The sequence below is a fragment of the Triticum aestivum genome, chromosome 7A, assembly GCF_018294505.1.
Source record: "Triticum aestivum cultivar Chinese Spring chromosome 7A, IWGSC CS RefSeq v2.1, whole genome shotgun sequence".
Lineage (NCBI taxonomy): Eukaryota > Viridiplantae > Streptophyta > Magnoliopsida > Poales > Poaceae > Triticum > Triticum aestivum.
The window spans coordinates 542,802,044-542,829,089 of NC_057812.1; the positions used below are offsets into that span (position 1 = coordinate 542,802,044).

Below are 27,046 nucleotides of genomic sequence, written 5' to 3' on the forward strand. Positions count from 1 at the left end.
CTTATAGGGAGATGCACGCCGCACGCGCGTATGCGGTGTCCGGTCGGTTTGCTTAGGCGCGTCGATCGCCGCCGTCTTGAGACGGAGACTGGCTGACGGTTTCCGTAAGACCAAAGGAAGAAATCCACGCGGCAATGGCGCGACGTCGCTCTCGTCGCTCTCGTCGCCTCCTCGGTGGGTGGCTGCACTTCTTATCTGCGGCGAACTTTCGTCGTCGACTAGCTAGGGCCGGCGTGCTGGGTTGGCATTGGTCGGATCGCGAATTCGTAGGAGTATAGTGCGATACCTAACATATGAAAACATATTATGAAATGCTATTTCAGTTCACGGTTATTTAAAACAGAATTGACTGTAAGGTGACATTGCAGCGTTTCAACTTAATGGACCCAGTTTTTTTTAGCACCGGCGTCCTCTATTCTCAAATAGTTGCAACCCACTGCCTATTTTTCCTACTATGCCACGTCATCAAGTCATGCGTGTGGTTATAAGTTACAATTTGTGCATTAATCTATTTATGCAACCATGTCACCTCAACAGTTGTGCATGGATTTGTTTCACTATTTTTTGTGCGCGGCATAGACTGTCATGTTACACATTTTTGTTGCATAACCTATATATATCTGTACGTTAGATGCTTGGAGCAAATATATGTAAATCATGTTACACACTTTTGTTAATATGGCACCCCGTTTAACTTCAACAACAACAACAACAACAACAACAACAACAACAACAACAACAACAACAACAACAACAACAACAACAACAACAACAAAGCCTTTAGTCTCAAACAAGTCGGCGTAGGCTAAGGTGAAACCTATAAGATCTCGCGACCAACTAATGGCTCTGGCACATGGATAGCAAGCTTCCACGCACCCCTGTCCATAACTAGTTCTTTGGTGATACTCCAATCCTCCAGGTCTCTCTTAACGGACTCCTTCCATGTCAAATTCGGTCTACCCCGACCTCTCTTGACATTCTCCACACGCTTTAACCATCCGCTATGCACTGAAGCTTCTGGAGGCCTGCGCTGAATATGCCCAAACCATCTCAGACGATGTTGGACAAGCTTCTTTTTAATTGGTGCTACCCCAACCCTATCTCGTATATCATCATTCCGGACTTTATCCTTCCTCGTGTGGCAACACATCCATCTCAACATACGCATCTCCGCCACACCTAATTGTTGCACATGTCGCCTTTTAGTCGGCCAATACTCAGCGCCATACAACATTGCGGGTCGAACAACCGTCCTGTAGAACTTGCCTTTTAGCTTTTGTGGCACTCTTTTGTCACAGAGAATGCAGAAGCTTGGTGCCACTTCATCCATCCGGCTTTGATTCGATGGTTCACATCTTCATCAATACCCCATCCTCCTGCAACATAGACCCCAAATATCGAAAGGTGTCCTTCTGAGGTATCATCTGCCCATCAAGGCTAACCTCCTCCTCCTCACACCTAGTAGTACTGAAACCGCACATCATGTACTCGGTTTTAGTCCTACTAAGCCTAAACCCTTTCGATTCCAAGGTTTGTCTCCATAACTCTAACTTCCTATTTACGCCCGTCCGACTGTCGTTAACTAGTACCACATCATACGCAAAGAGCATACACCATGAGATATCTCCTTGTATATCTCTTGTGACCTCATCCATCACCAAGGCAAAAAGATAAGGGCTCAAAGCTGACCCCTAATGCAGTCCTGTCTTAATTGGGAAGTCACCAGTGTCGACATCACTTGTTCGAACACTTGTTACAACATTATCGTACATGTCCTTGATGAGGCTAAAGTACTTTGCTGGGACTTTGTGTTTCTCCAAGGCCCACCACAAGACATTCCGCGGTATCTTATCATAGGCCTTCTCCAAGTCAATGAACATCATATGCAAGTCCTTCTTTTGCTCCCTGTATCTCTCCATAAGTTGTCGTACCAAGAAAATGGCTTCCATGGTCGACCTCCTAGGCATGAAACCAAACTGATTTTTGGTCACACTTGTCATTCTTCTTAAGCGGTGCTCAAAAACTCTCTCCCATAGCTTCATTATATGGCTCATCAGCTTAATTCCATGGTAATTAGTACAACTCTGAACATCCCCACAACAACAATCCAACAAATTTCTCTTTTTATATAAATTTTTGTTTTACGCTTCATATACTTTATTGTTTTCAAAATATATCCGAGAGTGTTCTTAAATTTGTTTCTGCAATAGTTTCATGCTTTTAACATCTATTTATCCATTTGTTTTACTAAGGTTCCCGCAGCAACGCACGGGGCACCATCTAGTTCCTTCAACAAAAGCAACTGGCTCTCGTTCAATGCTAGCACGAGGATTATGCTGGGGTCTAGTAAGGTTTAACAAACAACCTAAAAGATTATAAGACCGGAGGACATGGACTTTTTTCTCATCCACACGGTTAGAGCTTACAATAGTTAATGAGATTTTCTCCGACCATGGATGGTGGTCTAGTCTTTGAATAGGACCTTTCCCATCTCCGTCTTAGATAGTTTTACTAAATATGGATGTGGCCAAGGTGTCCCCTTCCATGAACACCCTCATATCAAGTGCCCAAGGTGCCTTCATCAAACTAGGGACATTCACGGGAACTTTATGTTCGTTAGGAATTATGCCAGAAGATTGCAAAGAACCAATACTCCATGGTTGCTCCTAAAGCTCAACATCAAGAAGGTCTTTGACTCTGTCAACTGGTAGTATCTGTTAGACCTCATGCAGAAGCAAGGCTTTCCCTTGTGTTTCCGAAATTGGGTCGATGCTCTGTGGTACACCCCATCCTCGTGGATTCTCCTATATGGAGCTCCCGGAAACCCTATTCTGCATGGAAGAGGACTACGACAAGGGGATCCTTTGTTGCCGCTCCTCTTTTTCCTTGCCATGGACCCTATTCATCATTTTATTGATGTCAAAACTATTGAGTATCGTGATTATTAGGAAAAACAAGATATACTAGGATTTGTTTTGACTTGTTGATATGTCTCCGTCGTATATACTTTTCCAAATACTTTTGCCCTTGTTTTGGACTCTAACTTGTATGATTTGAATGGAACTAACCCGGACTGTTTTCAGCAGAATTGCCATGATGTTGTTTTATGTGCAGAAAACAAAAGTTCTCGGAATAACCTGAAACTCCACGGAATATCTTACAATAAATAATAAAAAATCCTCGTCAGAGATGAAGACCAGGGGGCCCACACCCTTGCCACGAGGGTGGGGGGCGCGTCCCCTACCTCGTGGTGGGCCCCCTAGAGACCTCCCGACTCCAACTCCAACTCTATATAACTGCTTTCGGGGAGAAAAAAATAAGAGAGAAGATTTCATCGTGTTTTACGATACGAAGCCGCCGCCAAGCCCTTAAACCTCTCGGGAGGGCTGATCTGGAGTCCGCTCGGGGCTCCGGAGAGGGGGATTCATCACCGTCGTCATCATCAACCATCCTCCATCACCAATTTCATGATGCTCACGCCGTGCGTGAGTAATTTCATCGTAGGCTTGCTGGACGGTGATGGGCTGGATGAGGTTTATCATGTAATCGAGTTAGTTTTGTTAGGGTTTGATCCCTAGTATCCACTATGTTCTGAGATTGATGTTGCTATGACTTTGCTATGCTTAATGCTTGTCACTAGGGCCCGAGTGCCATGATTTCAGATCTGAACCTATTATATTTTCATCAATATATGAGTGTTCTAGATCCTATCTTGCAAGTCTATAGTCACCTATTATGTGTTATGGTCCGTTAACCCCGAAGTGATAATAATCGGGATACTTACCGGTGATGACCGTAGTTTGAGGAGTTCATGTATTCACTATGTGCTAATGCTTTATTCCGGTTCTCTATTAAAAGGAGGCCTTAATATCCCTTAGTTTCCATTAGGACCCCGCTGCTACGGGAGGGTAGGACAAATGATGTCATGCAAGTTCTTTCCCATAAGCACGTATGACTATATTCGGAATACATGCCTACATTACATTGACGAATTGGAGCTAGTTCTGTGTCACCCTATGTTATGACTGTTACATGATGAACCACATCCGACATAATTATCCATCATTGATCCGATGCCTACGAGCTTTCCATATACTGGTTTACGCTTATTTACTTTCTCGTTGCTATTGTTACAGTCACTACAAAATACCAAAAACATTACTTTGCATTCGTTACTCTTTTGTTACCGTTACCATCACTATCATATTACTTTGCTACTAAACACTTTGCTGCAGATATTAAGTTTCCAGGTGTGGTTGAATTGACAACTCAGCTGCTAATACTTGAGAATATTCTTTGGCTCCCCTTGTGTCAAATCAATAAATTTGGGTTGAATACTCTACCCTCCAAAGCTATTGCGATCCCCTATACTTGTGGGTTATCAAGACTAATTTCTGACGCCGTTGCCGGGGAGCATAGCTCTATTCTTTAAGTCACTTGGGATTTTATATCTGTTGGACACTATGAAGAACTTGAAAGACGCTAAGACAACAATTTATCCCTCAATTACGAGGGGAGGTAAGGAACTGCCATCTAGCTCTGCACTTGATTCACCTTCTGTTATGAGTAAGCTTGCGACACCTAAACCTGCTTCTGCTATTCGCTCTGATATGTCGTATGTTATTGATGATGCTACTTCTGCTATACATGATACTTATGATTATGATGAAACTACTTTTATGCTTGATACTACTGTGCCACTTGGTGATTTTCTCGAGGAACGACTTGCTAGGGCTAGAGAGATTGAAAATATTGAATCTGATTATGAAGATGAAAGTGATAATGAAGAATCACTTGTTATTCCTGAGGGTTATTTATTTGATCAAGAAGGTTCTTTAGCTATTTTAGCTTGCAAAGATAGATATGAACTCAAAAGGTTATTAGCTAAATGGAATAAGCAATCTCTAAATGCTAGGATGAGACTGTTGGGGAACGTTGCAGAAAACAAAAATTTTCCTACGGTTTCACCAAGATTCATCTATGAGTTCATCTAGCAACGAGTGATCGGATTGCATCGACATACCTTTGTAGATCACGCGCGGAAGCGTTCAAAGAACGGGGATGAGGAAGTCGTACTCGATGTGATCCAAATCACCAGAGATACTAGCGCCGAACGGATGGCACCTCCGTGTTCAACACACGTATGGTCAGCGTGACGTCTCCTCCTTCTTGATCCAGCAAGGGGGGGGGAGAGGTTGATGAATATCCAGCAGCACGACGGCGTGGTGGTGGATGCAGGGGTCACCGCAGCAGGGCTTCGCTGTTCTACTACGAGAGGGAGAGGTGTAGCAGGGGAGAGGGAGGCGCCAAGACTCAAGGGTACGGCTGCCCCCTCCCTCCCTCCTTTATATAGGCCCCCTAGGGGGTGCGCCGGCCCTAGGAGATGGGATCTCCTAGGGGGAGGGGGCGGCCAAGGGGTGGAGTGCCCCCCAAGCCAGGTGGGGCGCCCCCCCACCCTAGGGTTTCCAACCCTAGGCGCATGGGGTGGGCCAAGGGGGGCGCACCAGCCCACTATGGGCTGGTTCCTCTCCCCACTTTGGCCCATGGGGCCCTCCGGGATGGGTGGCCCCACCCGGTGGACCCCTGGGACCCTTCCGGTGGTCCCGATACAATACCGGTGACCCCCGAAACTCTCCCGATGGCTGAAACTGCACTTCCTATATATAATTTTTCACCTCCGGACCATTCCGGAACTCCTCGTGACGTCCGGGATCTCATCCGGGACTCCGAACAACTTTTGGGTTACTGCATATTATATCTCTACAACCCTAGCGTCACCGAACCTTAAGTGTGTAGACCCTACGGGTTCGAGAGACATGTAGACATGACCGAGATGGCTCTTCGGTCAATAACCAACAGCGGGATCTGGATACCCATGTTGGCTCCCACATGCTCCTCGATGATCTCATCGGATGAACCACGACGTCGAGAATTCAAGCAACCCCGTATATAATTTCCTTTGTCAATCGGTACGTTACTTGCCCGAGATTCGATCGTCGGTATCCCAATACCTCGTTCAATCTCGTTACCGGTAAGTCACTTTACTCGTACCGTAATGCATGATCCCGTGACCAGACACTTGGTCACTTTGAGCTCATTGTGATGATGCATTACCGAGTGGGCCCAGAGATACCTCTCCGTCATACGGAGTGACAAATCCCAGTCTTGATCCGTGTCAACCCAACAGACACTTTCGGAGATACCCGTAGTATACCTTTATAGTCACCCAGTTATGTTGTGACGTTTGGTACACCCAAAGCACTCCTACGGTATCCGGGAGTTACACGATCTCATGGTCTAAGGAAAAGATACTTGACATTGGAAAAACTCTAGCAAACGAACTATATGATCTTGTGCTATATTTAGGATTGGGTCTTGTCCATCACATCATTCTCCTAATAATGTGATCTCGTTATCAATGACATTCAATGTCCATAGTCAGGAAACCACGACTATCTGTTGATCAACGAGCTAGTCAACTAGAGGCTTACTAGGGACATGTTGGTGTCTATGTATTCACACATGTATTACGATTTCCGGATAACATAATTATAGCATGAATAAAAGACAATTATCATGAACAAGGAAATACAATAAAGATCCTTTTATTATTGCCTCTAGGGCATATTTCCAACAGAGACCTGACCCTGCTTTTGCTACTTCACCTATCTGTGTTGCTGATAAGGATTATGAATTCTCTGTTGATCCTGATATAATTACTTTGGTTGAATCTGATCCTTTTCATGGCTATGAATCTGAAACTGTTGTGGCACATCTTACTAAATTAAATGATATAGCCATTATGTTCACTAATGATGAGAGATCTCACTATTTTTATATTGTTAAAATATTTCCGTTCTCATTAAAGGGTGATGCTAAGATATAGTTTAATTCTCTTGATCCTGGTTGTGTGCGTAGTCTCCAAGATATGATCTATTACTTCTCTGCTAAATATTTCCCTGCTCATAAGAAACAAGCTGCTTTAAAGGAAATATACAACCTTTTGCAAATTAAAGAAGAGAATCTCCCACAAGATTGTCGGAGTCTTCTCAAGTTACTTAATGCTTTGCCTGATCATCCTCTTAAGAAAAATGAAATACTTGATATCTTTTACAATGGACTAACCGATGCTTCTAGAGATTACCTGGATAGTTGTGCTGGTTCTCTTTTCAGAGAAAGAACACCGGATGAAGCCAAAATATTATTAAATAATATGTTGACGAATGAAGATAATTGAGCACCTCCTGAGCCAGCTCCTGCTCCGATTAATGATCCTATTCCTAAACCAACTCCGAAGAAGAGAGGTGTTCTATTTCTCAGTCCCGAAGATATGCAAGAGGCAAAGAAATATATGAAAGAAAAATGTATTAAAACTGAAGATGTTAAGAATTTACCTCCTATTGAAAAAATACATGATCCTAATTTACCGCCTATTAAAGAAACATATGATCTTAATCCTTTATTTATTGAAGAACCTCCAGACCTCGATAACCCGACATAGGTAGTAAAGGTAAATTCTCTCTATAGATATGATAAAGCTGAAATCCCCCCTACTAAAATTGCTAGTCAATGCTTGAATGAATTTGATAATTTTGTGTTTAAGCAAGAAGACTTCAATGCTTATTTTGATAGACAATTAAAATAAGATGCTGATATGATTAAATACTTGGGTGATTATATGACTAATATTAGAGATGAACTTAAATTTGTTAGCAAACATGCTTCTATGGTTACCACTCAAGTAGAACAAGTACTTAAAACTCAAAAGGAATTGCTCAATGAGATGAATAGTAAAAAAATGATTATGCTGTTAAAGTGGGTACTAGAACTGGTAGAATGACTCAGGAACCTTTGTATCCTGAAGGTCAACCTAAGAGAATTGAGCAAGATTCTCATAGAAATAAAATTGATGCACTAGTTTTTCTAAAAAAAAAGATAAAGAAAAATGATAGAACCCTAGCCGCCAACTATTCCACCAAATCATTCTAACATGGTATCAGCCTAACTGATCCAAACCCTAGCCGCCGTCCGTCGCTTCCGCCTCACGCGCCGCCTTCGGGGCGGTCGGCCTCTACGACCGCCGCTGGGGGCCGCGTCACCTGTACCTAGGGTTCGTCCGCCGATTGTGTTGATCGGCTGCCCTATAGAATCTTTTCCCGATCCTTGATCCGGGTTACTCTCTCACGTCGATCGTTTTAATCGTTGCTTCTTTTTTGGTTCTCCGATGTATAGATCGGTTTGCGTCGCCTGCCGCCGTTCATCATCAACAACGCGTGTCTACTTCATCAACATCTTCATCAGCTCCCCGACAAAATCAGTTGCCACACGTGGCCTCGGGCCATACGCACGCGCATCGTGTATGCCGGTACGGCCGCGCAGGCGTGCTGCTGGCTGCCCATTGATGCATGTCACGTCCATGCATGATGTGCATGGTGGCTGCCCATGCATGTTGCATCCCATGTGGACTGTTGTACGTCCCGTCGTCCGACGCAACACGTCCGGTCTGATAATCCGATGCACGTTTTCGCAGGATTCAGTGAAGATCAATATTAAGTTTACACGCCTTTTCACTGATCGAGCAATGAGCAATAGGCTGAAGCTGTGTCGTTCCTTCGGACCGCAGCATTGCCGCCTCGTGGTTTTCTTCATGGCTGCATCGATCCGCGCCGTCGTTGTGTCACCCCTTCGGACCGTAGTACCGCGGCACGTGATCCCCGCTGCCGTCCTGAGGCCGTTCCCGTGGTTGCATCACCTCGCGCGCTGCCGCTGTGTCGCCTCTTCAGGCTGTAGTGCTGCGGCCCGTGGTCTACCGCCGCATCGAGGCCGTCCGCTCCAGGCCGCCCCCGAGGCTGCACAACCCTCGCGCTGCCGCCGCGTCGCCCCTTCAGGCCGTAGCGAGCGTGGCACGCGATCCCTGCAACCGCCCTGAGGTCTTCTTCACCGTCGCCCCGACCTGCCGCCGTCATTGCGTCGCCCCTTCAGGCCGTAACGCTGCGGCCCGCGGTCCACCGCCGTCCACACGCGTTGACTTCCATGTGATATGAGCCGTGTCGCCTTCCTTGGCGCGGGAACGTCACCGTCCGTGCCGGTCTTCGTCACGCTGTCGGGTTCATTATCGCCTACTTCGAGTACCGCCACCACACTCCTTCTCTAGCTGCCATTGCCGCCGCCTCCTTGGCCGCCGCTGCTCTTCTTCCACGGCTCCACAACGACTTCCTCGACAGCGGCCACCCCGACCTGACATCGACCACAACATTCTTCACACAGCTACCTCGACCACGGTTCCACCACCCACGCTCTCAACTACCTCGACAACGACACAAAGGGCTACCACCTTGCTTGAGCAACCTCGTCGGTTTCCACTCCAGCCACGACTCCGCGATGCATCGACCGTTACGACTGTGGGGGTGTGTGTCCGTCGGCTTGCCTTCGAATTCTTCTCCAGTCTCACTGTCTGCGTCGCTACCGTTATGACTGCGAGGGGATGTTGAGTATCGTGATTATTATGAAAGACGAGATAAACTAGGATTTGTTCTGACTTGTCTTGTACTTCAAATAGATCATTGTACTCCTATAGGCCTACGAGGCTCAATCAATACAACAACTATTCCATCAAATTCCTTTCTCCCTTCTAACAAAAACGATAAATGGAGATTTACAGAGGTCGAGAGGGAGGGGGGCATATCCCCCTTAAAGGAGGACGTGGACATGCGTACTTCCATTTTGCAAAGATTCGGGGATGTCACGAGACTGGTCACAAATGTGGAAAAGAGCTTGGTAGCACCTATCAGATGTACATACGTTGACCTGGATGATATTCAGCTGGCCAAGGCAAATTAATCAATATGGCCAAAAGAAGCACATGGATAAGATCGGTCATGACTTCACAGGCATAATACCACCTCACGTCCTTGATCATCTCAAAAGGGTCAATGTCCTCGATTATCAAGCTTTAGCGAGACTTTTTTTGGGCAGGCCCGGACAAGGTCACGAGCGGTAAATGCAAATTCAAATGGACCATTTCTGTAGGCCCGCGACAATGGGAGGGTTGGGCATTTATACATGGAAAATTTTGTGAGGGTGTTGCGGCTATGATGGTCGTGGCATGCATAGAGAAATCCGGAGCGGTCGTGCGTGGGGATTGGCCACTCTTTCGATTTAGACGGGTATGAACCTCTTCTATGACTTAACATCGATCACCATTGAAGATGGCAAGACGCATGCATTCGCCTTGGCTGCAAGGGCGCAAGCCAAAGCACATTGCTCCATCCATCTTTGCCATCTCCAAAGGCAAGAGCAAATCGGTGGCGAAAGCTTTGGATTGATCACATTAATACAACTTCAGGCATCATGGTGCAGCACATCATTGAGTTCATGGATCTTCGGTCGGAGTTGTAGTATGTCATTCTAAATGGAGATACCACGGATATCATTGTTTGGAAAAAAAACACAGCTTCCGGCGACCACGCCACCCCTTCAGCTTACCTGGCGCAACCTTAGAACAATAACGCTGGCACCCCTCTCCTGAAGCCGGCTTCTCAGAAATTTGGGCACCATCAAAACATAAGTTAATTTTGCTTGGCTTGTCACTGAAGATTGTCTATGGACTGCGGACTGGCTTCAACAGAGAGGATGGCCAAATTATGGGCTATGCCAGTTATGCAAGAGAGAACCAGAGACCGCGGCCCATCTCCTATTCAAGTGTAGATACGCAAGACACATTTTCCTTGATATTCATAGATGGCTCGGGCTTCAACATGTCAACATTGACGAATGGAGCAACTTCAACGTGGTACAAGATTGGTGGCACTCCGTTATAAATGAAACGGCGACACTAGAAAAGGGTTAGCTTCTCTTATAATGCTTACATTGTGGGAGATTTGGTGCGAGAGTAATGACCAGGTTTTTGGAAATGGATCGTCAATGCCGAGCACCGTGAATACCAAGAAAAGAGGGAGGCCATGCTATAGGGACCACAGGGGCTAAACATTAGTATCCTTGTTGCCGCGAGAGTAATTTCATGTAATTCCGATCGAGTTTTGCTTCCGTACAACCCTCCCTCCCCCCTTTAGAAGTCTACATGATTCTTGAAGTTACTTAAAAAGGCTATCGCCATATTAGCCTGTGGATCAAACTTATTGAATAGTTTGGTTTGAATACAAAAGACTGTATTACCCTTTTTTATTAAATCGGTAACTTATAATCTTCACCTTTAATCCGCATCAAAATCTGTAAACTTTTCTAGTGGGTGTGTACCGGAGTAAAGTTCAAATGCAGTTATTGTCAGATTATTTCACTATAAAGACCAACAAATAATTCGATCATCACTGCCAACAAGGTAAACAACACCAAGAGAATATGCATTCAACGAGGCCACTAGCCGGATCAATCTCACAGGTCTATCTATCTAAATCATACGAATGGAAACAAAACAACGCACACGATCACACAAGAAAGTCGTGCTCCGGGACTAGTACTCAAACTCGATCATGACGAGCTCTATATGCCGCCGCGCCTGATCATGAGTCATGACGGTCGAACAACACCGGACGAAGTGGATCAGAAGCAGGCGTCGAGGAGGCAGCAGCAGCAGAGCGCCGCGCAGCTGCGACAACAGAAGAAGCAGACGATCATCATCAGGTCGTTACAAATGAGGCTACGGAGACAAGTGAGAACTCGGAACATGGGAGAAAAATCACCATCCTTTCAAGAACCCATCGCCGCCGTGGCCGTGCTCGCCGCGGCTGGTGGTGTCGCCGCCGGCCGGAGGGTACTGCTGGCCCTGCTGGTACGCAGCCGGCGGCGGCGCGACGTAGGCCTGCTGCTGGCCCGGCGGAGGGTACGCTGCTGCGGTGCCCGGCGGCGGGTAGCCTGCGTAACCAGAAGAAGCAAAAGATTACTCAGGATTCAACGATCGAAAGATCGATGCCCCTCCAGAGAAAAAGGAATTGGCACTTACCCTGCTGGTAGCTCATGATCGAGTTGCGGGAAGGGCTAGCAAAAACTCTGCAGAAACAATGCTCTGTTCCTCTGAGTTCTGACGCTGTTAATGTATGTCAATCAAGAACCAAAGAGGAGGAAGACGAATCGGCTAGGACTGGACGTCTGGACAGAACGGGATGGAGTGGAAACAGCATCGTCGAGCGTCTACTTATATCCGGTCAGTTTGCTTAGAGCATCTTCAACAGCCGCGCAACGCGCCGCATCTAAAAATGACATTTGCCGTGCGCCGTTCACCTGGTTTGGCGCGGCCGGCAGCGGTGGTTTCAACGGCTGCGCTAAAATGCAGCGCGCGCGTCGCTCCAGCAGCGCGTCAAAATGCACCGCGCGCGATCCATCGATGCATTGCATATGGCATTTTCAACACAATGATGAACATTTTTAACACAATAAAAATTTCACACAAACAAGTTGATGAAGTTCATGCCCACAAGTTTAAAATCATGCCCACAAGTTCATCCAACCAAGTTCAAAATGCAAATTAAGTTCAATACACAAAGGAAAGACACATCATTCCTCGTCCTCGTCCTCGTCCTCGTCCTCATCCTCATCTTTGGAAGACGATTCTTCCGCCTCCGAAGATGAATCTTCCTCCCTCTCGCGCACCGCATCACGTGAAACTCCGACGGTGTTGGCAAGATCTTCAACGGCATCTTCATGGGAATGTGTGTGAGGAGGCTCATCGAAAGACATTCCTCCCATAGCGGCCGGAGGTGCACCCATGCCTCCCATGAGAGAAACAAAACTCATGCCTCCCATCGTGGTCATAGCGTCGGGGGGTGCTCCAAAGCCAGCCATGCCTCCCATTGCACCTAAACCGCCCACGGTACCTTCGAAGCCACCCATGACATCCATGGCGCCGAGGCCACCGCCACCCATTGCACGAACCATGGCTCTTTTTCGGATCAAGACTTCTTGTTGGGCAAGATTGACATACTCCTTTTGCACCGCATTGAGGTTAGTTGTGTCCAAGAAGAACAAGTGCTTCTCCCATTCCAACAACCTAGTTCGCTCCTCATTGCTCACCTTCCTCTCCTCGGCCGCCACCCTCCTCTCCTCGGCCGCCAACCTCCTCTCCTCGGTCGCGGCATCTTGGGTCCTTGCCATTTTCCTCACCTCGTTGGCTTCTTTTTTTGTCTTCACAATAGCTTCCATAGCATGTTTGAGCTCATCATCTCCTTTCTTCTTCTTCTTTTGGGTTTGGTCTTTCTTGCACCCATCCGGTCGCTTTGGCTTCGAGTAAAAAACCGAGTCGGGTGTAGGGCTTCTCTTGCCGTCATCACTTGATGCATCATCCTTGGAGGCATTTCGTCGAACATGTTGTGCGCGCCGGCCGCCGGCTCAACGAGCGAGCTTGCCGGCGCTTCGGCAGCCGCCGCGCCCGTCGCACGCCCCGCAAGCTTCTTCCTCTTCGCCTTGGAGGTGCCGAAGCCGTCCGCCGCCTTGTTTTTCTTCGCCGATGTCTTGCCCTTCTTTAGCCGCGCCGCATTGGGGAGCTTTGAGGAGGAGGGGGCGGCGGCTCGGGCCGGCGCCGGCGCGACGCCACCCGCCACCGAGGTCATCCGCGGCGGCATGAAGAGGCCGCGCGCGAGGCCGCTCGTCGGAGGAGCTCTGGCGGCGGCGAGGCCAACGCCATCCGGGCTAGGGTTTGTGGCGGCGGCGGCGGCGGGGTCACGGCTATAGGACGGGGTGAGCGGGGTGCCGGTGCGTGCGTCCATGGGTGCGGGTTGCCGGCGCCGGCGCGCGCGGGGCTTTGGAGGGGGAGAAGAAGAGTGCGCAGCGCGAGCGTCGAGTGTGCCGCGCGCGGAAGCGGGCGCCGCAAATACACCGCGCGAGGTACCGCTTCCACGCGCGCGCCCAACTTCTTATACCGCGCGCGCGGCTATTGGGCGCCCGCTGGAGCCATCCACCGGGTTGCGCGTGCGCTAAAACGGACGATTTTGCGATGCGGCTCCTGTTTAGGGCGGCTGTTGGAGATGCTCTTAGACGCGTCGTCTTGCCTGAGACAGTCAGACGGAGACTGGTTGACGGATTGTTGCTTAAACTAAAGGGAAGAAATCCACGCGGCGATGGCGCGGCGTCGCTCTCGTGGGCCGGTGGCTGCAGGTGACGGTTCCGTCTTTCCTTCCTTCCTTCCTGGCTGTGCTTATCAGCGGCGAACCTTCGTCGTCGACGAAGGCCGGTGTGCTGGATCAAATCAAATAGCGGATCCGTAGCGGGTCAACTGCATCCAGAGCAGAGGAGATGCCACGGATGGACGAATCGGTGCACGCCACGACGGAGGAGTACGCATAGTCCAACACGGTTGAGCCGCCGGCATAATTACACGCGCTGATTAATGATTAGCAGAGACGACGCCGTGGCGTCTTGGATTTCTGCTCTAGGCTCCTCTCTGCTTGGTGTGGTGCACCAGCCGGGACCTCCCAGTTGGACCAATGGCGGTCAACCACGCACGAGGCCCCCGCCGTCCAACGGAACCATGAGCACGCCCGAGGCGGCATGCAAGCGCAACACCTGAGAGCGCGTCGTCCGTGGCACGGTGGCATGGCAGGCAGGGCAGTTCAGCTGTCTCCTTTCGCTTTCTCTTCTCCCCCCCAAGTCGACCGACGCGGGTAAGCAACCGTGTCTGTGCAGCTCCTACAAATACAGACGCTCGGCGATGCACTCTTCCTAATCCTATCCATTCCCTTCATCTTCATAGCAGCAAAGCCTCTTTTCTCCATCCTCCTCTAGGTTCTTGATCGCTTCAGGAAGACACATCAGTAATTCCATCATGAGCTACCAGCAGGGCGCCACCGCCACGGCCTACCCTCCGCCGGGCCAGCAGCAGCAGCAGGCCTACGTAGCGCCGCCGCCGCCGGCCGGCTACCCGCAGAAGGACCAGCAGTATCCTGCCGCCGCCGGCGCCGACACCACCACGAGCCGCGGCGGCCATGGACACCACCACGGCGGCGGCTTCTGGAGAGGCTGGTAAGTCTTGTTCGTCCCTTCTGAGTCCTGTCTGCGCATGCATCCTTCCCGTGCATGGCCTTGTTCATGGTGATGCTTAATCATGTTTGTCTGCTTCTTCTCTTGTTGCAGCTGCGCCGCTCTGTGCTGCTGCTGCCTCCTCGACGCCTGCTTCTGATCAAGTCAATTTCATCCATCGTGCTCGGTTAGGCTACGTGGCCTAACGACTGCACCTGCTGTTCATCACGGTTGATGTGGAGTCCGGATGTCATCTAGTAATTGTTTGTTTTCCTTTTTCGCTTGGTTGGTTACACTTTTGTGAGCAGTGCTATTTGTTGGTTGCTCAGCACCATTTCTGTGTAGTATGTCATGGTGATGTGGCCCGATCTCTTGTACATTGATTATGTTAATATATAAAGATGGTTAGTAATATCACTGTGCAACAGTCGCTTCACCTCTTCAATTTATACATGATTGCTGATGGAGCCATAACCGAGCTCGCTTCGGTGGGACGATGGAGTGTGGATACAGTTATTGTGTAATAAATATTGGCACTCAAAGATGTTGTCTCAAGTCACTGCTTAACCGTTTGATTCACCCTTCTGCAAGGGTTTGATAAAAACTAAGGTTGCTTTTTTCAATAGGGGAAGGTTACATATTGGTGATGGCCTACCAACTAGGTTCTCGGTGTTGAGTTGTATATTTTGTACATTATGTAACGTTGTACTCTTTCGGTGTACCGATCCTACAAGATCCTAGATTGTAGGATCTGAGCTCATTCCCGCATGGCCTGCGTGCCTAACTCTCCGGAACATTCTCTCCCTCTCTATGTAAACACTGATTGTACCAGAAACACTCAAGAAAATCATAACACAGTTTCCAACTTGGTATCAGTCGCTAGGGTTTCCTCATGGCTCCGGACGATCTCTCCTCCTCTCCCTCCGCCGCCGCCACGAGCTCCACCACGTCGCCGGGCTCCCTCTCCTCCTCCTCGGCGCCTCTTGCCGGCACCACTCCCCCCTTCGTCTTCGGCACCACCCCAGCCCTCTTCAGCGGCTCCTCACCTGCCACGGCATCCCAGTTTGCCCCTCTCTTCACCACCGCCGACTCTTCTCCCGCGCCACCGCCGGCCTCCTCCCCGACCCATCCTATCTTCCACGACCACATCACGAACCACATCAAGTTTTTCCTCAACCCCGCGGATCACAACTACCATAAGTGGAAAACTTTCTTTCTGATGGTTCTCGTTCGCTACGGCGTCTCCTACCTTCTCGACCATCCCCCCTCCCAATGCTCCGGCGCAATATCTTGAGCTCGACGCCCACATCTTCCTGTGGATCTATGCCACCCTCTCGGACACCATGTGCGACCATGTGGTCGGCACCACCACCACCTACGCCCTATGGCACAAGATCAAAGACTTCTTTCTCGCCAATCGCGATGCTCGCTTCATGATCCTCAACCGTCAACACCGAACCTCAAACAGGATGATCTCTCTGTGTTCGAGTACGCATGCCGTCTGAAGCTCCTCACCGACGCCCTCGCCGATATTGATCGTACCGTCACCGAGGTGGATCTCACCACCCAATTTCTTCATGGCCTCGACAAGCAGCTCGACACCATCCGCATCGTCCTCGGTAACCAGGGCCTCCCCTTCGACACCGTGCTCTCCCGCGTTGTTGTCGCGAAGGAGTCGCAGGCGCAGCGCGCGACTGAGGAAGGCGCCTCTGCGTTCGCCATGGCGGGAGGCAGCTCTTCCAGCGCTGGCTCCTCGGCTGGCCCCTCAGGTGGTCGCGGCCACGGCGATCGCCTCTCTGATCGCGCCCTGGACGCCACCCCTCCGTCGGCCCCCTCCTTTGGCCGCGGGCGCGGTGACCGCTCTGGTGACGGCGGTGACCGTGGACGCGGGCATGGGCGCGGTCGCGACCGAGGACGCGGTGACCACTCTGGGCGCGGTCACCAGGCGGCTACCTTCTCCCCCTTTACGGGGTACTTCGCCCCCTACGGGATGACGCTCTCGTCGCCCCGCTCTGGCTGGATCCCGCCCAACGCCGCCGGTGTTCTTGGACCCCGCCCCGGCGCCCATGCTCAGGCGTACCACGCCTTCACGCCGTCTCCGGTGCCATCTACTCCGTACTATCAGCCACCGCAGCCGTCATGGGACCATCTCGCCATGCTCAACGCCGCCTTCAGCAACGGCGGCTACGCCAGGCCCCCGGCCCCCGAGTGGTACCTCGACAGCGGCACATCTTCGCACGTGACAGGCACCCAAGGTAATCTGACCTCGTCAAGTTCTTCATTTTCGCATTTACCCTCTAGCATTGTTGTCGGTAATGGGCATTCTCTTCCTGTCACTGCCACGGGCTCTACCACCCTCTCCTCTCATGATTTTCGCCTCACTGACATTCTTGTCTCCCCCAATGTCATTACTAGCCTCATATCCGTTCGTAAATTTACTAAAGATAATTCTTGCTCTATTGAATTTTACCCGTGTGGTTTTCTTGTGAAGGATCTTCACACTCAACGAGTTCTCATGATCTCCGTTAGCCACGGCGATCTCTACCCCTTCGTTGGCACTAAACCGGCACCGGCGTCTGCTCTCCTCGCCACCACCACCTCGGACTTGTGGCATCGCCGCCTTGGGCATCCCAGAGCACACACCTTTTCCTCACTCGCCCAACACTTTCTTAATGATTGTAATAAGGCTCCCCACACCCCATGTAATGCGTGCCAACTTGGGCGCCAACCCCGTTTACCTTTTCCATCCTCCTTTAGTAAAACATATGCTCCTTTTGATTTAATTCATTGTGACTTGTGGACATCACCCGTTGTTAGCTTTTCTGGGTTCCAATATTATCTTGTCGTGCTTGATGATTTTACGCATTACTCGTGGACATTTCCTCTTCGCAACAAATCTGACACCTCCACTGTGCTTCAACGCTTTTTTACGTTTGTGCACACATAATTCCACGTGATCATCAAGAGCATGCAATGTGACAACAACGGTGAATTCATCAATTTGTCCCTACGCACCTTCTTCTCCTCCAACGGCATTGCCTATTGCTTCTCGTGCCCCCATACCTCCCCGCAAAATGGCAAAGCCGAACGCATGATTCGTACCACCAACGATATCATGCGCACGCTTCTCCTTCAAGCGAACCTCACGCCCCCATTTTGGGTTGAAGTCCTTCACACTGCCACCTACCTTCTAAACCGACGCCCCTCTCGTACCATTGCGCCACACACACCACATCTTCTTCTCTGCGGTGTTCCACCCACCTATGACCACCTTCGTGTCTTTGGTTGCCTCTGTTTTCCCAACCAATATGCCACAATGGCCCACAAACTAACCCCACGCTCCTCCCGCTGGATCTTTCTAGGCTATGCCCTCGAACACAAGGGGTACAGGTGCTTTGACCTAGCCACACGCCGCGTGATCTTCTCTCGCCACGTTATTTTCAATGAAACAATTTTTCCCTACAGCCCCACACCAGACCACACACCCTCCACGTCCACAAACAATCCCCATGCACCATATCAGCCACACCCCATCCTCCCATCGGGATCGCCACCACCTACCACGTCTGGGCCCTGCCCTCCACCAGATTCTGCGCCTCGCCAACCCTCCCCACCCACGTCGCCCGCTCCACCCCTCACCGGCCGCCCCACACCTGCCGTTGCGCCCCCCTCGCGCAGATCCACTTCGGATCACACGCCCGCTAGTGCGCCTGCCTCGCCCGGGCCCGCCGCATCCTTCCCGCACCGCGGACCGGCCCCTGCGCCCGATTCGCCACGCCCTGCCGATTCCCTCTCGGATCGCGCGCCCACCCGTGCGCCCCCACGCCTGGTCCCATCGCATCTGTCTCGTGCTCCTCGCCCAATCCAACGCCCGCTGAATCGCCCGGGTCCACCGAATCTGCCTCGGATTCTTCCCCGCCTTGCACGCCCACACCACCTCTTCCACCACATGCAATACCGGTACAGCCACCCGAAAACTCCCACAAGATGACCACACGCGCTAAAACAGGCTACTTAATGCCAAAACGCCTCTTTCTTGCAGACGCCTCTGTTGGGTAACGTAGTAATTTCAAAAAAATTCCTACGCACACGCAAGATCATGTGATGCATAGCAACGAGAGGGGGGAGTGTGATCTACATACCTAGTAGATCGACAACGGAAGCGTTTGGTTGATGTAGTCGTACGTCTTCACGATCCGACCGATCAAGCACCGAAACTACGGCACCTCCGAGTCCTAGCACACGTTCAGCTCGATGACGATCCCCGGACTTCGATCCAGCAAAGTGTCGGGGAACAGTTCCGTCAGCACGACGGCGTGGTGACGATCTTGATGCACTACAGCAGCAGGGCTTCGCCTAAACTCCGCTACAGTATTATCGAGGACTATGGTGGCAGGGGGCGCCGCACACGGCTAAGGAAAAGATCACGTGGATCAACTTGTGTGTCTCTGGGGTGTCCCTGCCTCCGTATATAAAGGACTAGAGGGGGGAGGCGGCCGACCAAGGAGGGCGCGCCAGGAGAGTCCTACTCCCTTTGGGAGTAGGATTCCCCCCCCCAATCCTAGTTGGAATAGGATTCGCGGAGGGGGAAAAGAGAGAGAGGGGCCGGCCCCCTCTCCTTGTCCTATTCGGACCAAGGGAAGGGAGGGACGCGCGGCCCATGTAGGGCTGCCTCTTCTCTTTTCCACTAAGGCCCATCATGGCCCATTTAGCTCCCGGGGGGTTCCGATAACCTCCCGGTACTCCGGTAAAATCCCGATTTCACCCGGAACACTTCCGGTATCCAAACATAGGCTTCCAATATATCAATCTTTATGTCTCGACCATTTCGAGACTCCTCGTCATGTCCGTGATCACATCCGGGACTCCGAACAAACTTCGGTACATCAAAACTCATAAACTCATAATATAACTATCATCGAAACCTTAAGCGTGTGGACCCTACGGGTTCGAGAACAATGTAGACATGACCGAGACACGTCTCTGGTCAATAACCAATAGCGTGACCTAGATGCGCATATTGGCTCCTACATATTCTACGAAGATCTTTATCGGTCAGACCGCATAACAACATACGTTGTTCCCTTTGTCATCGGTATGTTACTTGCCCGAGATTCGATCATCGGTATCCAATACCTAGTTCAATATCATTACCGGCAAGTCTCTTTACTCGTTTTGTAATACATCATCCCGCAACTAACTCATTAGTTGCAATGCTTGCAAGGCTTAAGTGATGTGCAGTACCGAGAGGGCCCAAAGATACCTCTCCGACAATCGGAGTGACAAATCCTAATCTCGAAATACGCCAACCCAACATGTACCTTTGGAGACACCTGTAGAGCTCCTTTATAATCACCCAGTTACGTTGTGACGTTTGGTAGCACACAAAGTGTTCCTCCGGCAAACGGGAGTTGCATAATCACATAGTCATAGGAACATGTATAAGTCATGAAGAAAGCAATAGCAACATACTAAACGATCGGGTGCTAAGCTAATGGAATGGGTCATGTCAATCAGATCATTCACCTAATGATGTGATCCCGTTAATCAAATAACAACTCTTTGTCCATGGTTAGGAAACATAACCATCTTTGATTAACGAGCTAGTCAAGTAGAGGCATACTAGTGACACTCTGTTTGTCTATGTATTCACACATGTATTATGTTTCCGGTTAATACAATTCTAGCATGAATAATAAACATTTATCATGATATAAGGAAATAAATAATAACTTTATTATTGCCTCTAGGGCATATTTCCTTCAGTCTCCCACTTGCACTAGAGTCAATAATCTAGTTCACATCGCCATGTGATTCAACACTAAGAGTTCACATCACCATGTGATTAACACCCATAGTTCACATCGTCATGTGACCTATATCCAAAGGGTTTACTAGAGTCTATAATCTAGTTCACATTATTTATGTGATTAACACCCAAAGAGTACTAAGGTGTGATCATGTTTTGCTTGTGAGATAATTTTAATCAACGGGTCTGTCACATACAGATCCGTAAGTATTTTGCGAATTCTATGTCTACAATGCTCTGCACGGAGCTACTCTAGCTAATTGCTCCCACTTTCAATATGTATCTAGATTGAGACTTAGAGTCATCCAGATCTGTGTCAAAACATGCATCAACGTAACTTTTTACGACGAACCTTTTGTCACCTCCATAATCGAGAAATATTTCCTTATTCCACTAAGGATAATTTTGACCAATGTCCAGTGATCTACTCTTAGATCATTATTGTACTCCCTTGCTCAACACAGTGTAGGGTATACAATAGATCTGGCACACATCATGGCATACTTTACAGAACCTATGGCTGAGGCATAGGGAATGACTTTCATTCTCTTTCTATCTTCTGCCGTGGTCGGGCTTTGAGTCTTTACTCAATTTCATACCTTGTAACACAGCCAAGAACTCTTTCTTTGACTGTTCCATTTTTGAACTACTTCAAAATATTGTCAAGGTATATACTCATTGAAAAAACTTATCAAGCGTCTTGATCTATCTCTATAGATTTTGATGCTTAATATGTAAGGAGCTTCACCGAGGTCTTTCTTTGAAAAACTTCTTTAAAAACACTCCTTTATGCTTTGCAGATTAATTCTACATATTTCCGATCAACAATATGTCATACATATATACTTATCAGAAATGCTGTAGTGCTCCCACTCACTTTCTTGTAAATACAGGCTTCATCGCAAGTCTGTATAAAACTATATTCTTTGATCAACTTATTAAAGCGTATATTCCAACTCCGAGATGCTTGCACCAGTCCATAGATGGATCTTTGGAGCTTGCATATTTTGTTAACACCTTTAGGATTGACAAAACCTTTTGGTTGCATCATATACAACTTTTCTTTAAGAAATCCATTAAGGAATGCAGTTTTGTTTATCCATTTGCCAGATTTCATAAAATGCGGCAGTTGCTAACATGATTCAGACAGACTTAAGCATATATACGAGTGAGAAAATCTCATCGTAGTCAACACCTTGAACTTGTCGAAAACCTTTTGCGACAATTCTAGCTTTGTAGATAGTAACACTACTATCAGCGTCCGTCTTCCTCTTGAAGATCCATTTTTTTTCTATGGCTTGCCGATCATCGGGCAAATCCATCAAAGTCCATACTTTGTTCTCATACATGGATCATATCTCAGATTTTATGGCCTCAAACCATTTCGCGGAATCTGGGCTCATCATCGCTTCCTCATAGTTCACAAGTTCGTCATGGTCTAGTAACATGACTTTCAGAACAGGATTACTGTACCACTCTGGTGCGGATCTCACTCTGGTTTACCTGCGAGATTATGTAGTAACTTGATCTGAAGTTACATGATCATCATCATTAGCTTTCTCACTAATTGGTGTAGTAGTCACAGGAACAGATTTCTGTGATGAACTACTTTCCAATAAGGGAGCAGGTACAATTACCTCATCAAGTTCTACTTTCCTCCCACTCACTTCTTTCGAGAGAAACTCCTTCTCTAGAAAAACTCCAAATTTAGCAACAAAAGTCTTGCCTTCGGATTTGTGATAGAAGGTGTACCCAACAGTCTCCTTTGGGTATCCTATGAAGACATATTTCTCCGATTTGGGTTTGAGCTTATCAGGATGAAACTTTTTCATATAAGCATCACAATCCCAAACTTTAAGAAACGACAACTTCGGTTTCTTGCCAAACCACGGTTCAGATTGTGTCGTCTCAACGGACTTAGATGGTGCCTTTTTAAACGTGAATGCAACTGTTTTTAATGCATAACCCCAAAACGATAGTGGTAGATCGAAAAGAGACATCATAGATCGCACTATATCTAACAAAGTACGGTTATAATGTTCAGACACACCATTATGCTGCAGTGTTTCAGGTGGCGTGAGTAGTAAAACTATTTCACATTGTTTTAACTGAAGGCCAAACTCGTAACTCAAATATTTTACCTCTGCGATCATATCGTAGAAACTTTTATTTTCTTGTTATGATGATTCTCCACTTCACTCTGAAATTCTTTGAACTTTTCAAATATTTTAGACTTGTGTTTCATTAAGTAGATATACCCATATCTGCTCAAATCATTTGTGAAGGTCAGAAAATAATGATACCCGCCGCGAGCCTTAATACTCATCGGATCTCATACATCAGTATGTATTATTTCCAATAAGTCAGTTGCTCGCTCCATAGTTCCGGAGAACGACGTTTTTAGTCATCTTGCCCATGAGGCATGGTTCACAAGCATCAACTGATTCATAATCAAGTGATTCCAAAAACCCATTAGCATGGAGTTACTTCATGCGCTTTACACCAATATGACCTAAATGGCAGTGCCACAAATAAGTTGCACTATCATTATTAACTTTGCATCTTTTGGTGTCAATATTATGATTATGTGTATCACTACGATCGAGATCCAACGAACTATTTTCATTGGGTGTGTAACCATATAAGGTTTTATTCATGTAAACAGAACAACAATTTATTCTCTTACTTAAATGAATAACCGTATTACAATAAACATGATCAAATCATATTCATGCTTAACGCAAACACCAAATAACACTTATTCAGGTTCAACACTAATCCCGAAAGTATAGGGAGTGTGTGATGATGATCATATCAATCTTGGAACCACTTCTAACACACATCATCACTTTACCCTTAACTAGTCTCTGTTTATTCTGCAACTCCCGTTTCGAGTTACTAATCTTAGCAACTGAACTAGTATTAAATACTGAGGGGTTGCTATAAACACTAGTAAAGTACACATCAATAACATGTATATCAAATATACTTATGTTCACTTTGCCATCCTTCTTATCTGCCAATCACTTGGGGTAGTTCCGCTTCCAGTGACCAGTCCCTTTGCAGTGGAAACACTTAGTCTCAGGCTTAGGACCAGACTTGGGCTTCTTCACTTGAGCAGCAACTTGCTTGCTGTTCTTCTTGAAGTTCCCCTTCTTCCCTCTGCCCACCATCAACACTTGATGTTTTTCTCGATTTCTACCTTCGTCAATTTCCGCATTACGAAGAGCTTGGGAATCGTTTCTGTTATCCCTTGCATATCATAGTTCATCACGAAGTTCTACTAACTTGGTGATGGTGACTAGAGAATTCTGTCAATCACTATCTTATCTGGAAGATTAACTCCCACTTGATTCAAGCGATTGTAGTACTCAGACAATCTGAGCATATGCTCACTAGTTGAGCGATTCTCCTCCATCTTTTAGCTATAGAACTTGTTGGAGACTTCATATCTCCCAACTCGGGTATTTGCTTGAAATATTAACTTCAACTCCTGGAACATCTCATATGCTCTATGACGTTCAAAACGTCTTTGAAGTCCCGATTCTAAGCCATTAAGCATGGTGCACTAAACTATCAAGTAGTCATCATATTGAGCTAGCCAAACGTTCATAACGTCTGCATCTGCTCCTGCAATAGGTCCGTCACCTAGCGGTGCATCAAGGACATAATTCTTCTGTGCAGCAATGAGGATAAACCTCAGATCATGGATCCAATCCGCATCATTGCTACTAATATCTTTCAACACAATTTTCTCTAGGAACATATCAAAATAAACACAGGGAAACAACAACGCGAGCTATTGATCTACAACATAATTTGCAAAATACTACCAGGACTAAGTTCATGATAAATTTAAGTTCAATTAATCATATTACTTAAGAACTCCCACTTAGATAGATATCCCTCTAATCCTCTAAGTGATTACGTGATCCAAATCAACTAAACCATGTCCGATCATCATGTGAGATGGAGTAGTTTCATTGGTGAACATCATTATGTTGATCATATCTACTATATGATTCACGCTCGACCTTTCGGTCTCCGTGTTCCGAGGCCATATCTGTATATGCTTGGCTCGTCAAGTATAACCTGAGTATTCCGCGTGTGCAACTGTTTTGCACCCGTTGTATTTGAACGTAGAGCCTATCACACCCAATCATCACGTGGTGTCTCAGCACGAAGAACTTTCGCAACGGTGCATACTCAGGGAGAACACTTCTTGATAATTTAGTGAGAGATCATCTTATAATGCTACCATCAATCAAAGCAAGATAAGATGCATAAAAGATAAACATCACATGCAATCAATATAAGTGATATGATATGGCCATCATCATCTTGTGCTTGTGATCTCCATCTTCGAAGCACCATCATGATCACCATCGTCACCGGCGTGACACCTTGATCTCCATCGTAGCATCGTTGTCGTCTCGCCAAGCTTGTGCTTCTACGACTATCGCTACCGTTTAGTGATAAAGTAAAGCATTACATCGTGATTGCATTGCATACAATAAAGCGACAACCATATGGCTCCTGCCGGTTGCCGATAACTCGGTTACAAAACATGATCATCTCATACAATAAAATTCAGCATCATGTCTTGACCATATCACATCACAACATGCCATGCAAAAACAAGTTAGACGTCCTCTACTTTGTTGTTGCAAGTTTTACGTGGCTGCTACGGGCTTAAGTAAGAACCAATCTCACCTACGCATCAAAACCACAACGATAGTTTGTCAATTTGACTCTGTTTTAACCTTCGCAAGGACCGGGCGTAGCCACACTTGGTTCAACTAAAGTTGGAGAAACTGTCACCCACAAGCCACCTATGTGCAAAGCACGTCGGGAGAACCGGTCTCGCGTAAGCGTACGCGTAATGTCGGTCTGGGCCGCTTCATCCAACAATACCGTCGAACCAAATTATGACATGCTGGTAGGCAGTATGACTTATATCGCCCACAACTCACTTGTGTTCTACTCGTGCATATAACATCAACATATAAAACCAAGGCTCGGATGCCACTGTTGGGTAACGTAGTAATTTCAAAAAAATTCCTACGCACACACAAGATCATGTGATGCATAGCAACGAGAGGGGGGAGTGTGATCTACATACCTAGTAGATCGACAACGGAAGCGTTTGGTTGATGTAGTCGTACGTCTTCACGATTCGACCGATCAAGCACCGAAACTACGGCACCTCCGAGTTCTAGCAGATGTTCAGCTCGATGACGATCCCTGGACTCTAGTCCAGCAAAGTGTCGGGGAAGAGTTCCGCCAGCACGACGGCGTGGTGACGATCTTGATGCACTACAGCAGCAGGGCTTCGCCTAAACTCCGCTACAGTATTATCGAGGACTATGGTGGCAGGGGGCGCCGCACACGGCTAAGGAAAAGATCACGTGGATCAACTTGTGTGTCTCTGGGGTGTCCCTGCCTCCGTATATAAAGGACTAGAGGGGGGAGGCGGCCGGCCAAGGAGGGCGCGCCAGGAGAGTCCTACTCCCTTTGGGAGTAGGATTCCCCCCCCCCCCAATCCTAGTTGGAATAGGATTCGCGGAGGGGGAAAAGAGAGAGAGGGGCCGACCCCCTCTCCTTGTCCTATTCGGACCAAGGGAGGGGAGGGGCGCGCGGCCCATGTAGGGCTGCCTCTTCTCTTTTCCACTAAGGCCCATCATGGCCCATTTAGCTCCCGGGGGGTTCCAATAACCTCCCGGTACTCCGGTAAAATCCCGATTTCACCCGGAACACTTCCGGTATCCAAACATAGGCTTCCAATATATCAATCTTTATGTCTCAACCATTTCGAGACTCCTCGTCATGTCCGTGATCACATCCGGGACTCCGAACAAACTTCGGTACATCAAAACTCATAAACTCATAATATAACTGTCATTGAAACCTTAAGCGTGCGGACCCTGCGGGTTCGAGAACAATGTAGATATGACCGAGACACGTCTTCGGTCAATAACCAATAGCGGGACCTGGATGCCCATATTGGCTCCTACATATTCTACGAAGATCTTTATCGGTCAGACCGCATAACAACATACGTTGTTCCCTTTGTCATCGGTATGTTACTTGCCCGAGATTCGATCGTTGGTATCCAATACCTAGTTCAATCTCGTTACCGGCAAGTCTCTTTACTCGTTTTGTAATACATCATCCCGCAACTAACTCATTAGTTGCAATGCTTGCAAGGCTTAAGTGATGTGCATTACTGAGAGGGCCCAGAGATACCTCTCCGACAATCGGAGTGACAAA

At 47.9% G+C, this 27,046-nt stretch overlaps 2 protein-coding genes across 2 annotated transcripts; one reads left to right on the forward strand and one right to left on the reverse strand.

Annotated features, from left to right (window-relative positions):
* Window positions 1-11,260: 11,260 nt before the first annotated feature.
* On the reverse strand, window positions 11,261-12,110 carry LOC123147468 (cysteine-rich and transmembrane domain-containing protein WIH1). The gene is made up of 3 exons (XM_044566720.1): window positions 11,960-12,110; window positions 11,700-11,871; window positions 11,261-11,605 (listed from the first exon to the last, which is right to left on the reverse strand). The coding sequence occupies exons 1-3, from the start codon at window positions 11,973-11,975 to the stop codon at window positions 11,560-11,562; spliced, it is 234 nt and encodes a 77-aa protein (XP_044422655.1). The 5' UTR covers window positions 11,976-12,110; the 3' UTR covers window positions 11,261-11,559.
* Window positions 12,111-14,449: 2,339 nt separating this feature from the next.
* Window positions 14,450-15,403, forward strand: LOC123151839 (cysteine-rich and transmembrane domain-containing protein B). The gene is made up of 2 exons (XM_044571482.1): window positions 14,450-14,970; window positions 15,082-15,403. The coding sequence occupies exons 1-2, from the start codon at window positions 14,774-14,776 to the stop codon at window positions 15,125-15,127; spliced, it is 243 nt and encodes an 80-aa protein (XP_044427417.1). The 5' UTR covers window positions 14,450-14,773; the 3' UTR covers window positions 15,128-15,403.
* The last annotated feature ends 11,643 nt before the right edge of the window (window positions 15,404-27,046 follow it).

Bases quoted from the DNA above. Each gene is read 5' to 3' on its own strand.
- LOC123147468 (XM_044566720.1), bottom strand. The intron at 11,606-11,699 runs GTGATTTTTCTC...CTGTTGTCGCAG, and splicing joins GATGGGTTCTTGAAAGGATG to CTGCGCGGCGCTCTGCTGCT.
- LOC123151839 (XM_044571482.1), top strand. From the start codon at position 14,774: ATGAGCTACCAGCAGGGCGCCACCGCCACGGCCTACCCTCCGCCGGGC. The intron at 14,971-15,081 runs GTAAGTCTTGTT...CTCTTGTTGCAG, and splicing joins GGCGGCTTCTGGAGAGGCTG to CTGCGCCGCTCTGTGCTGCT.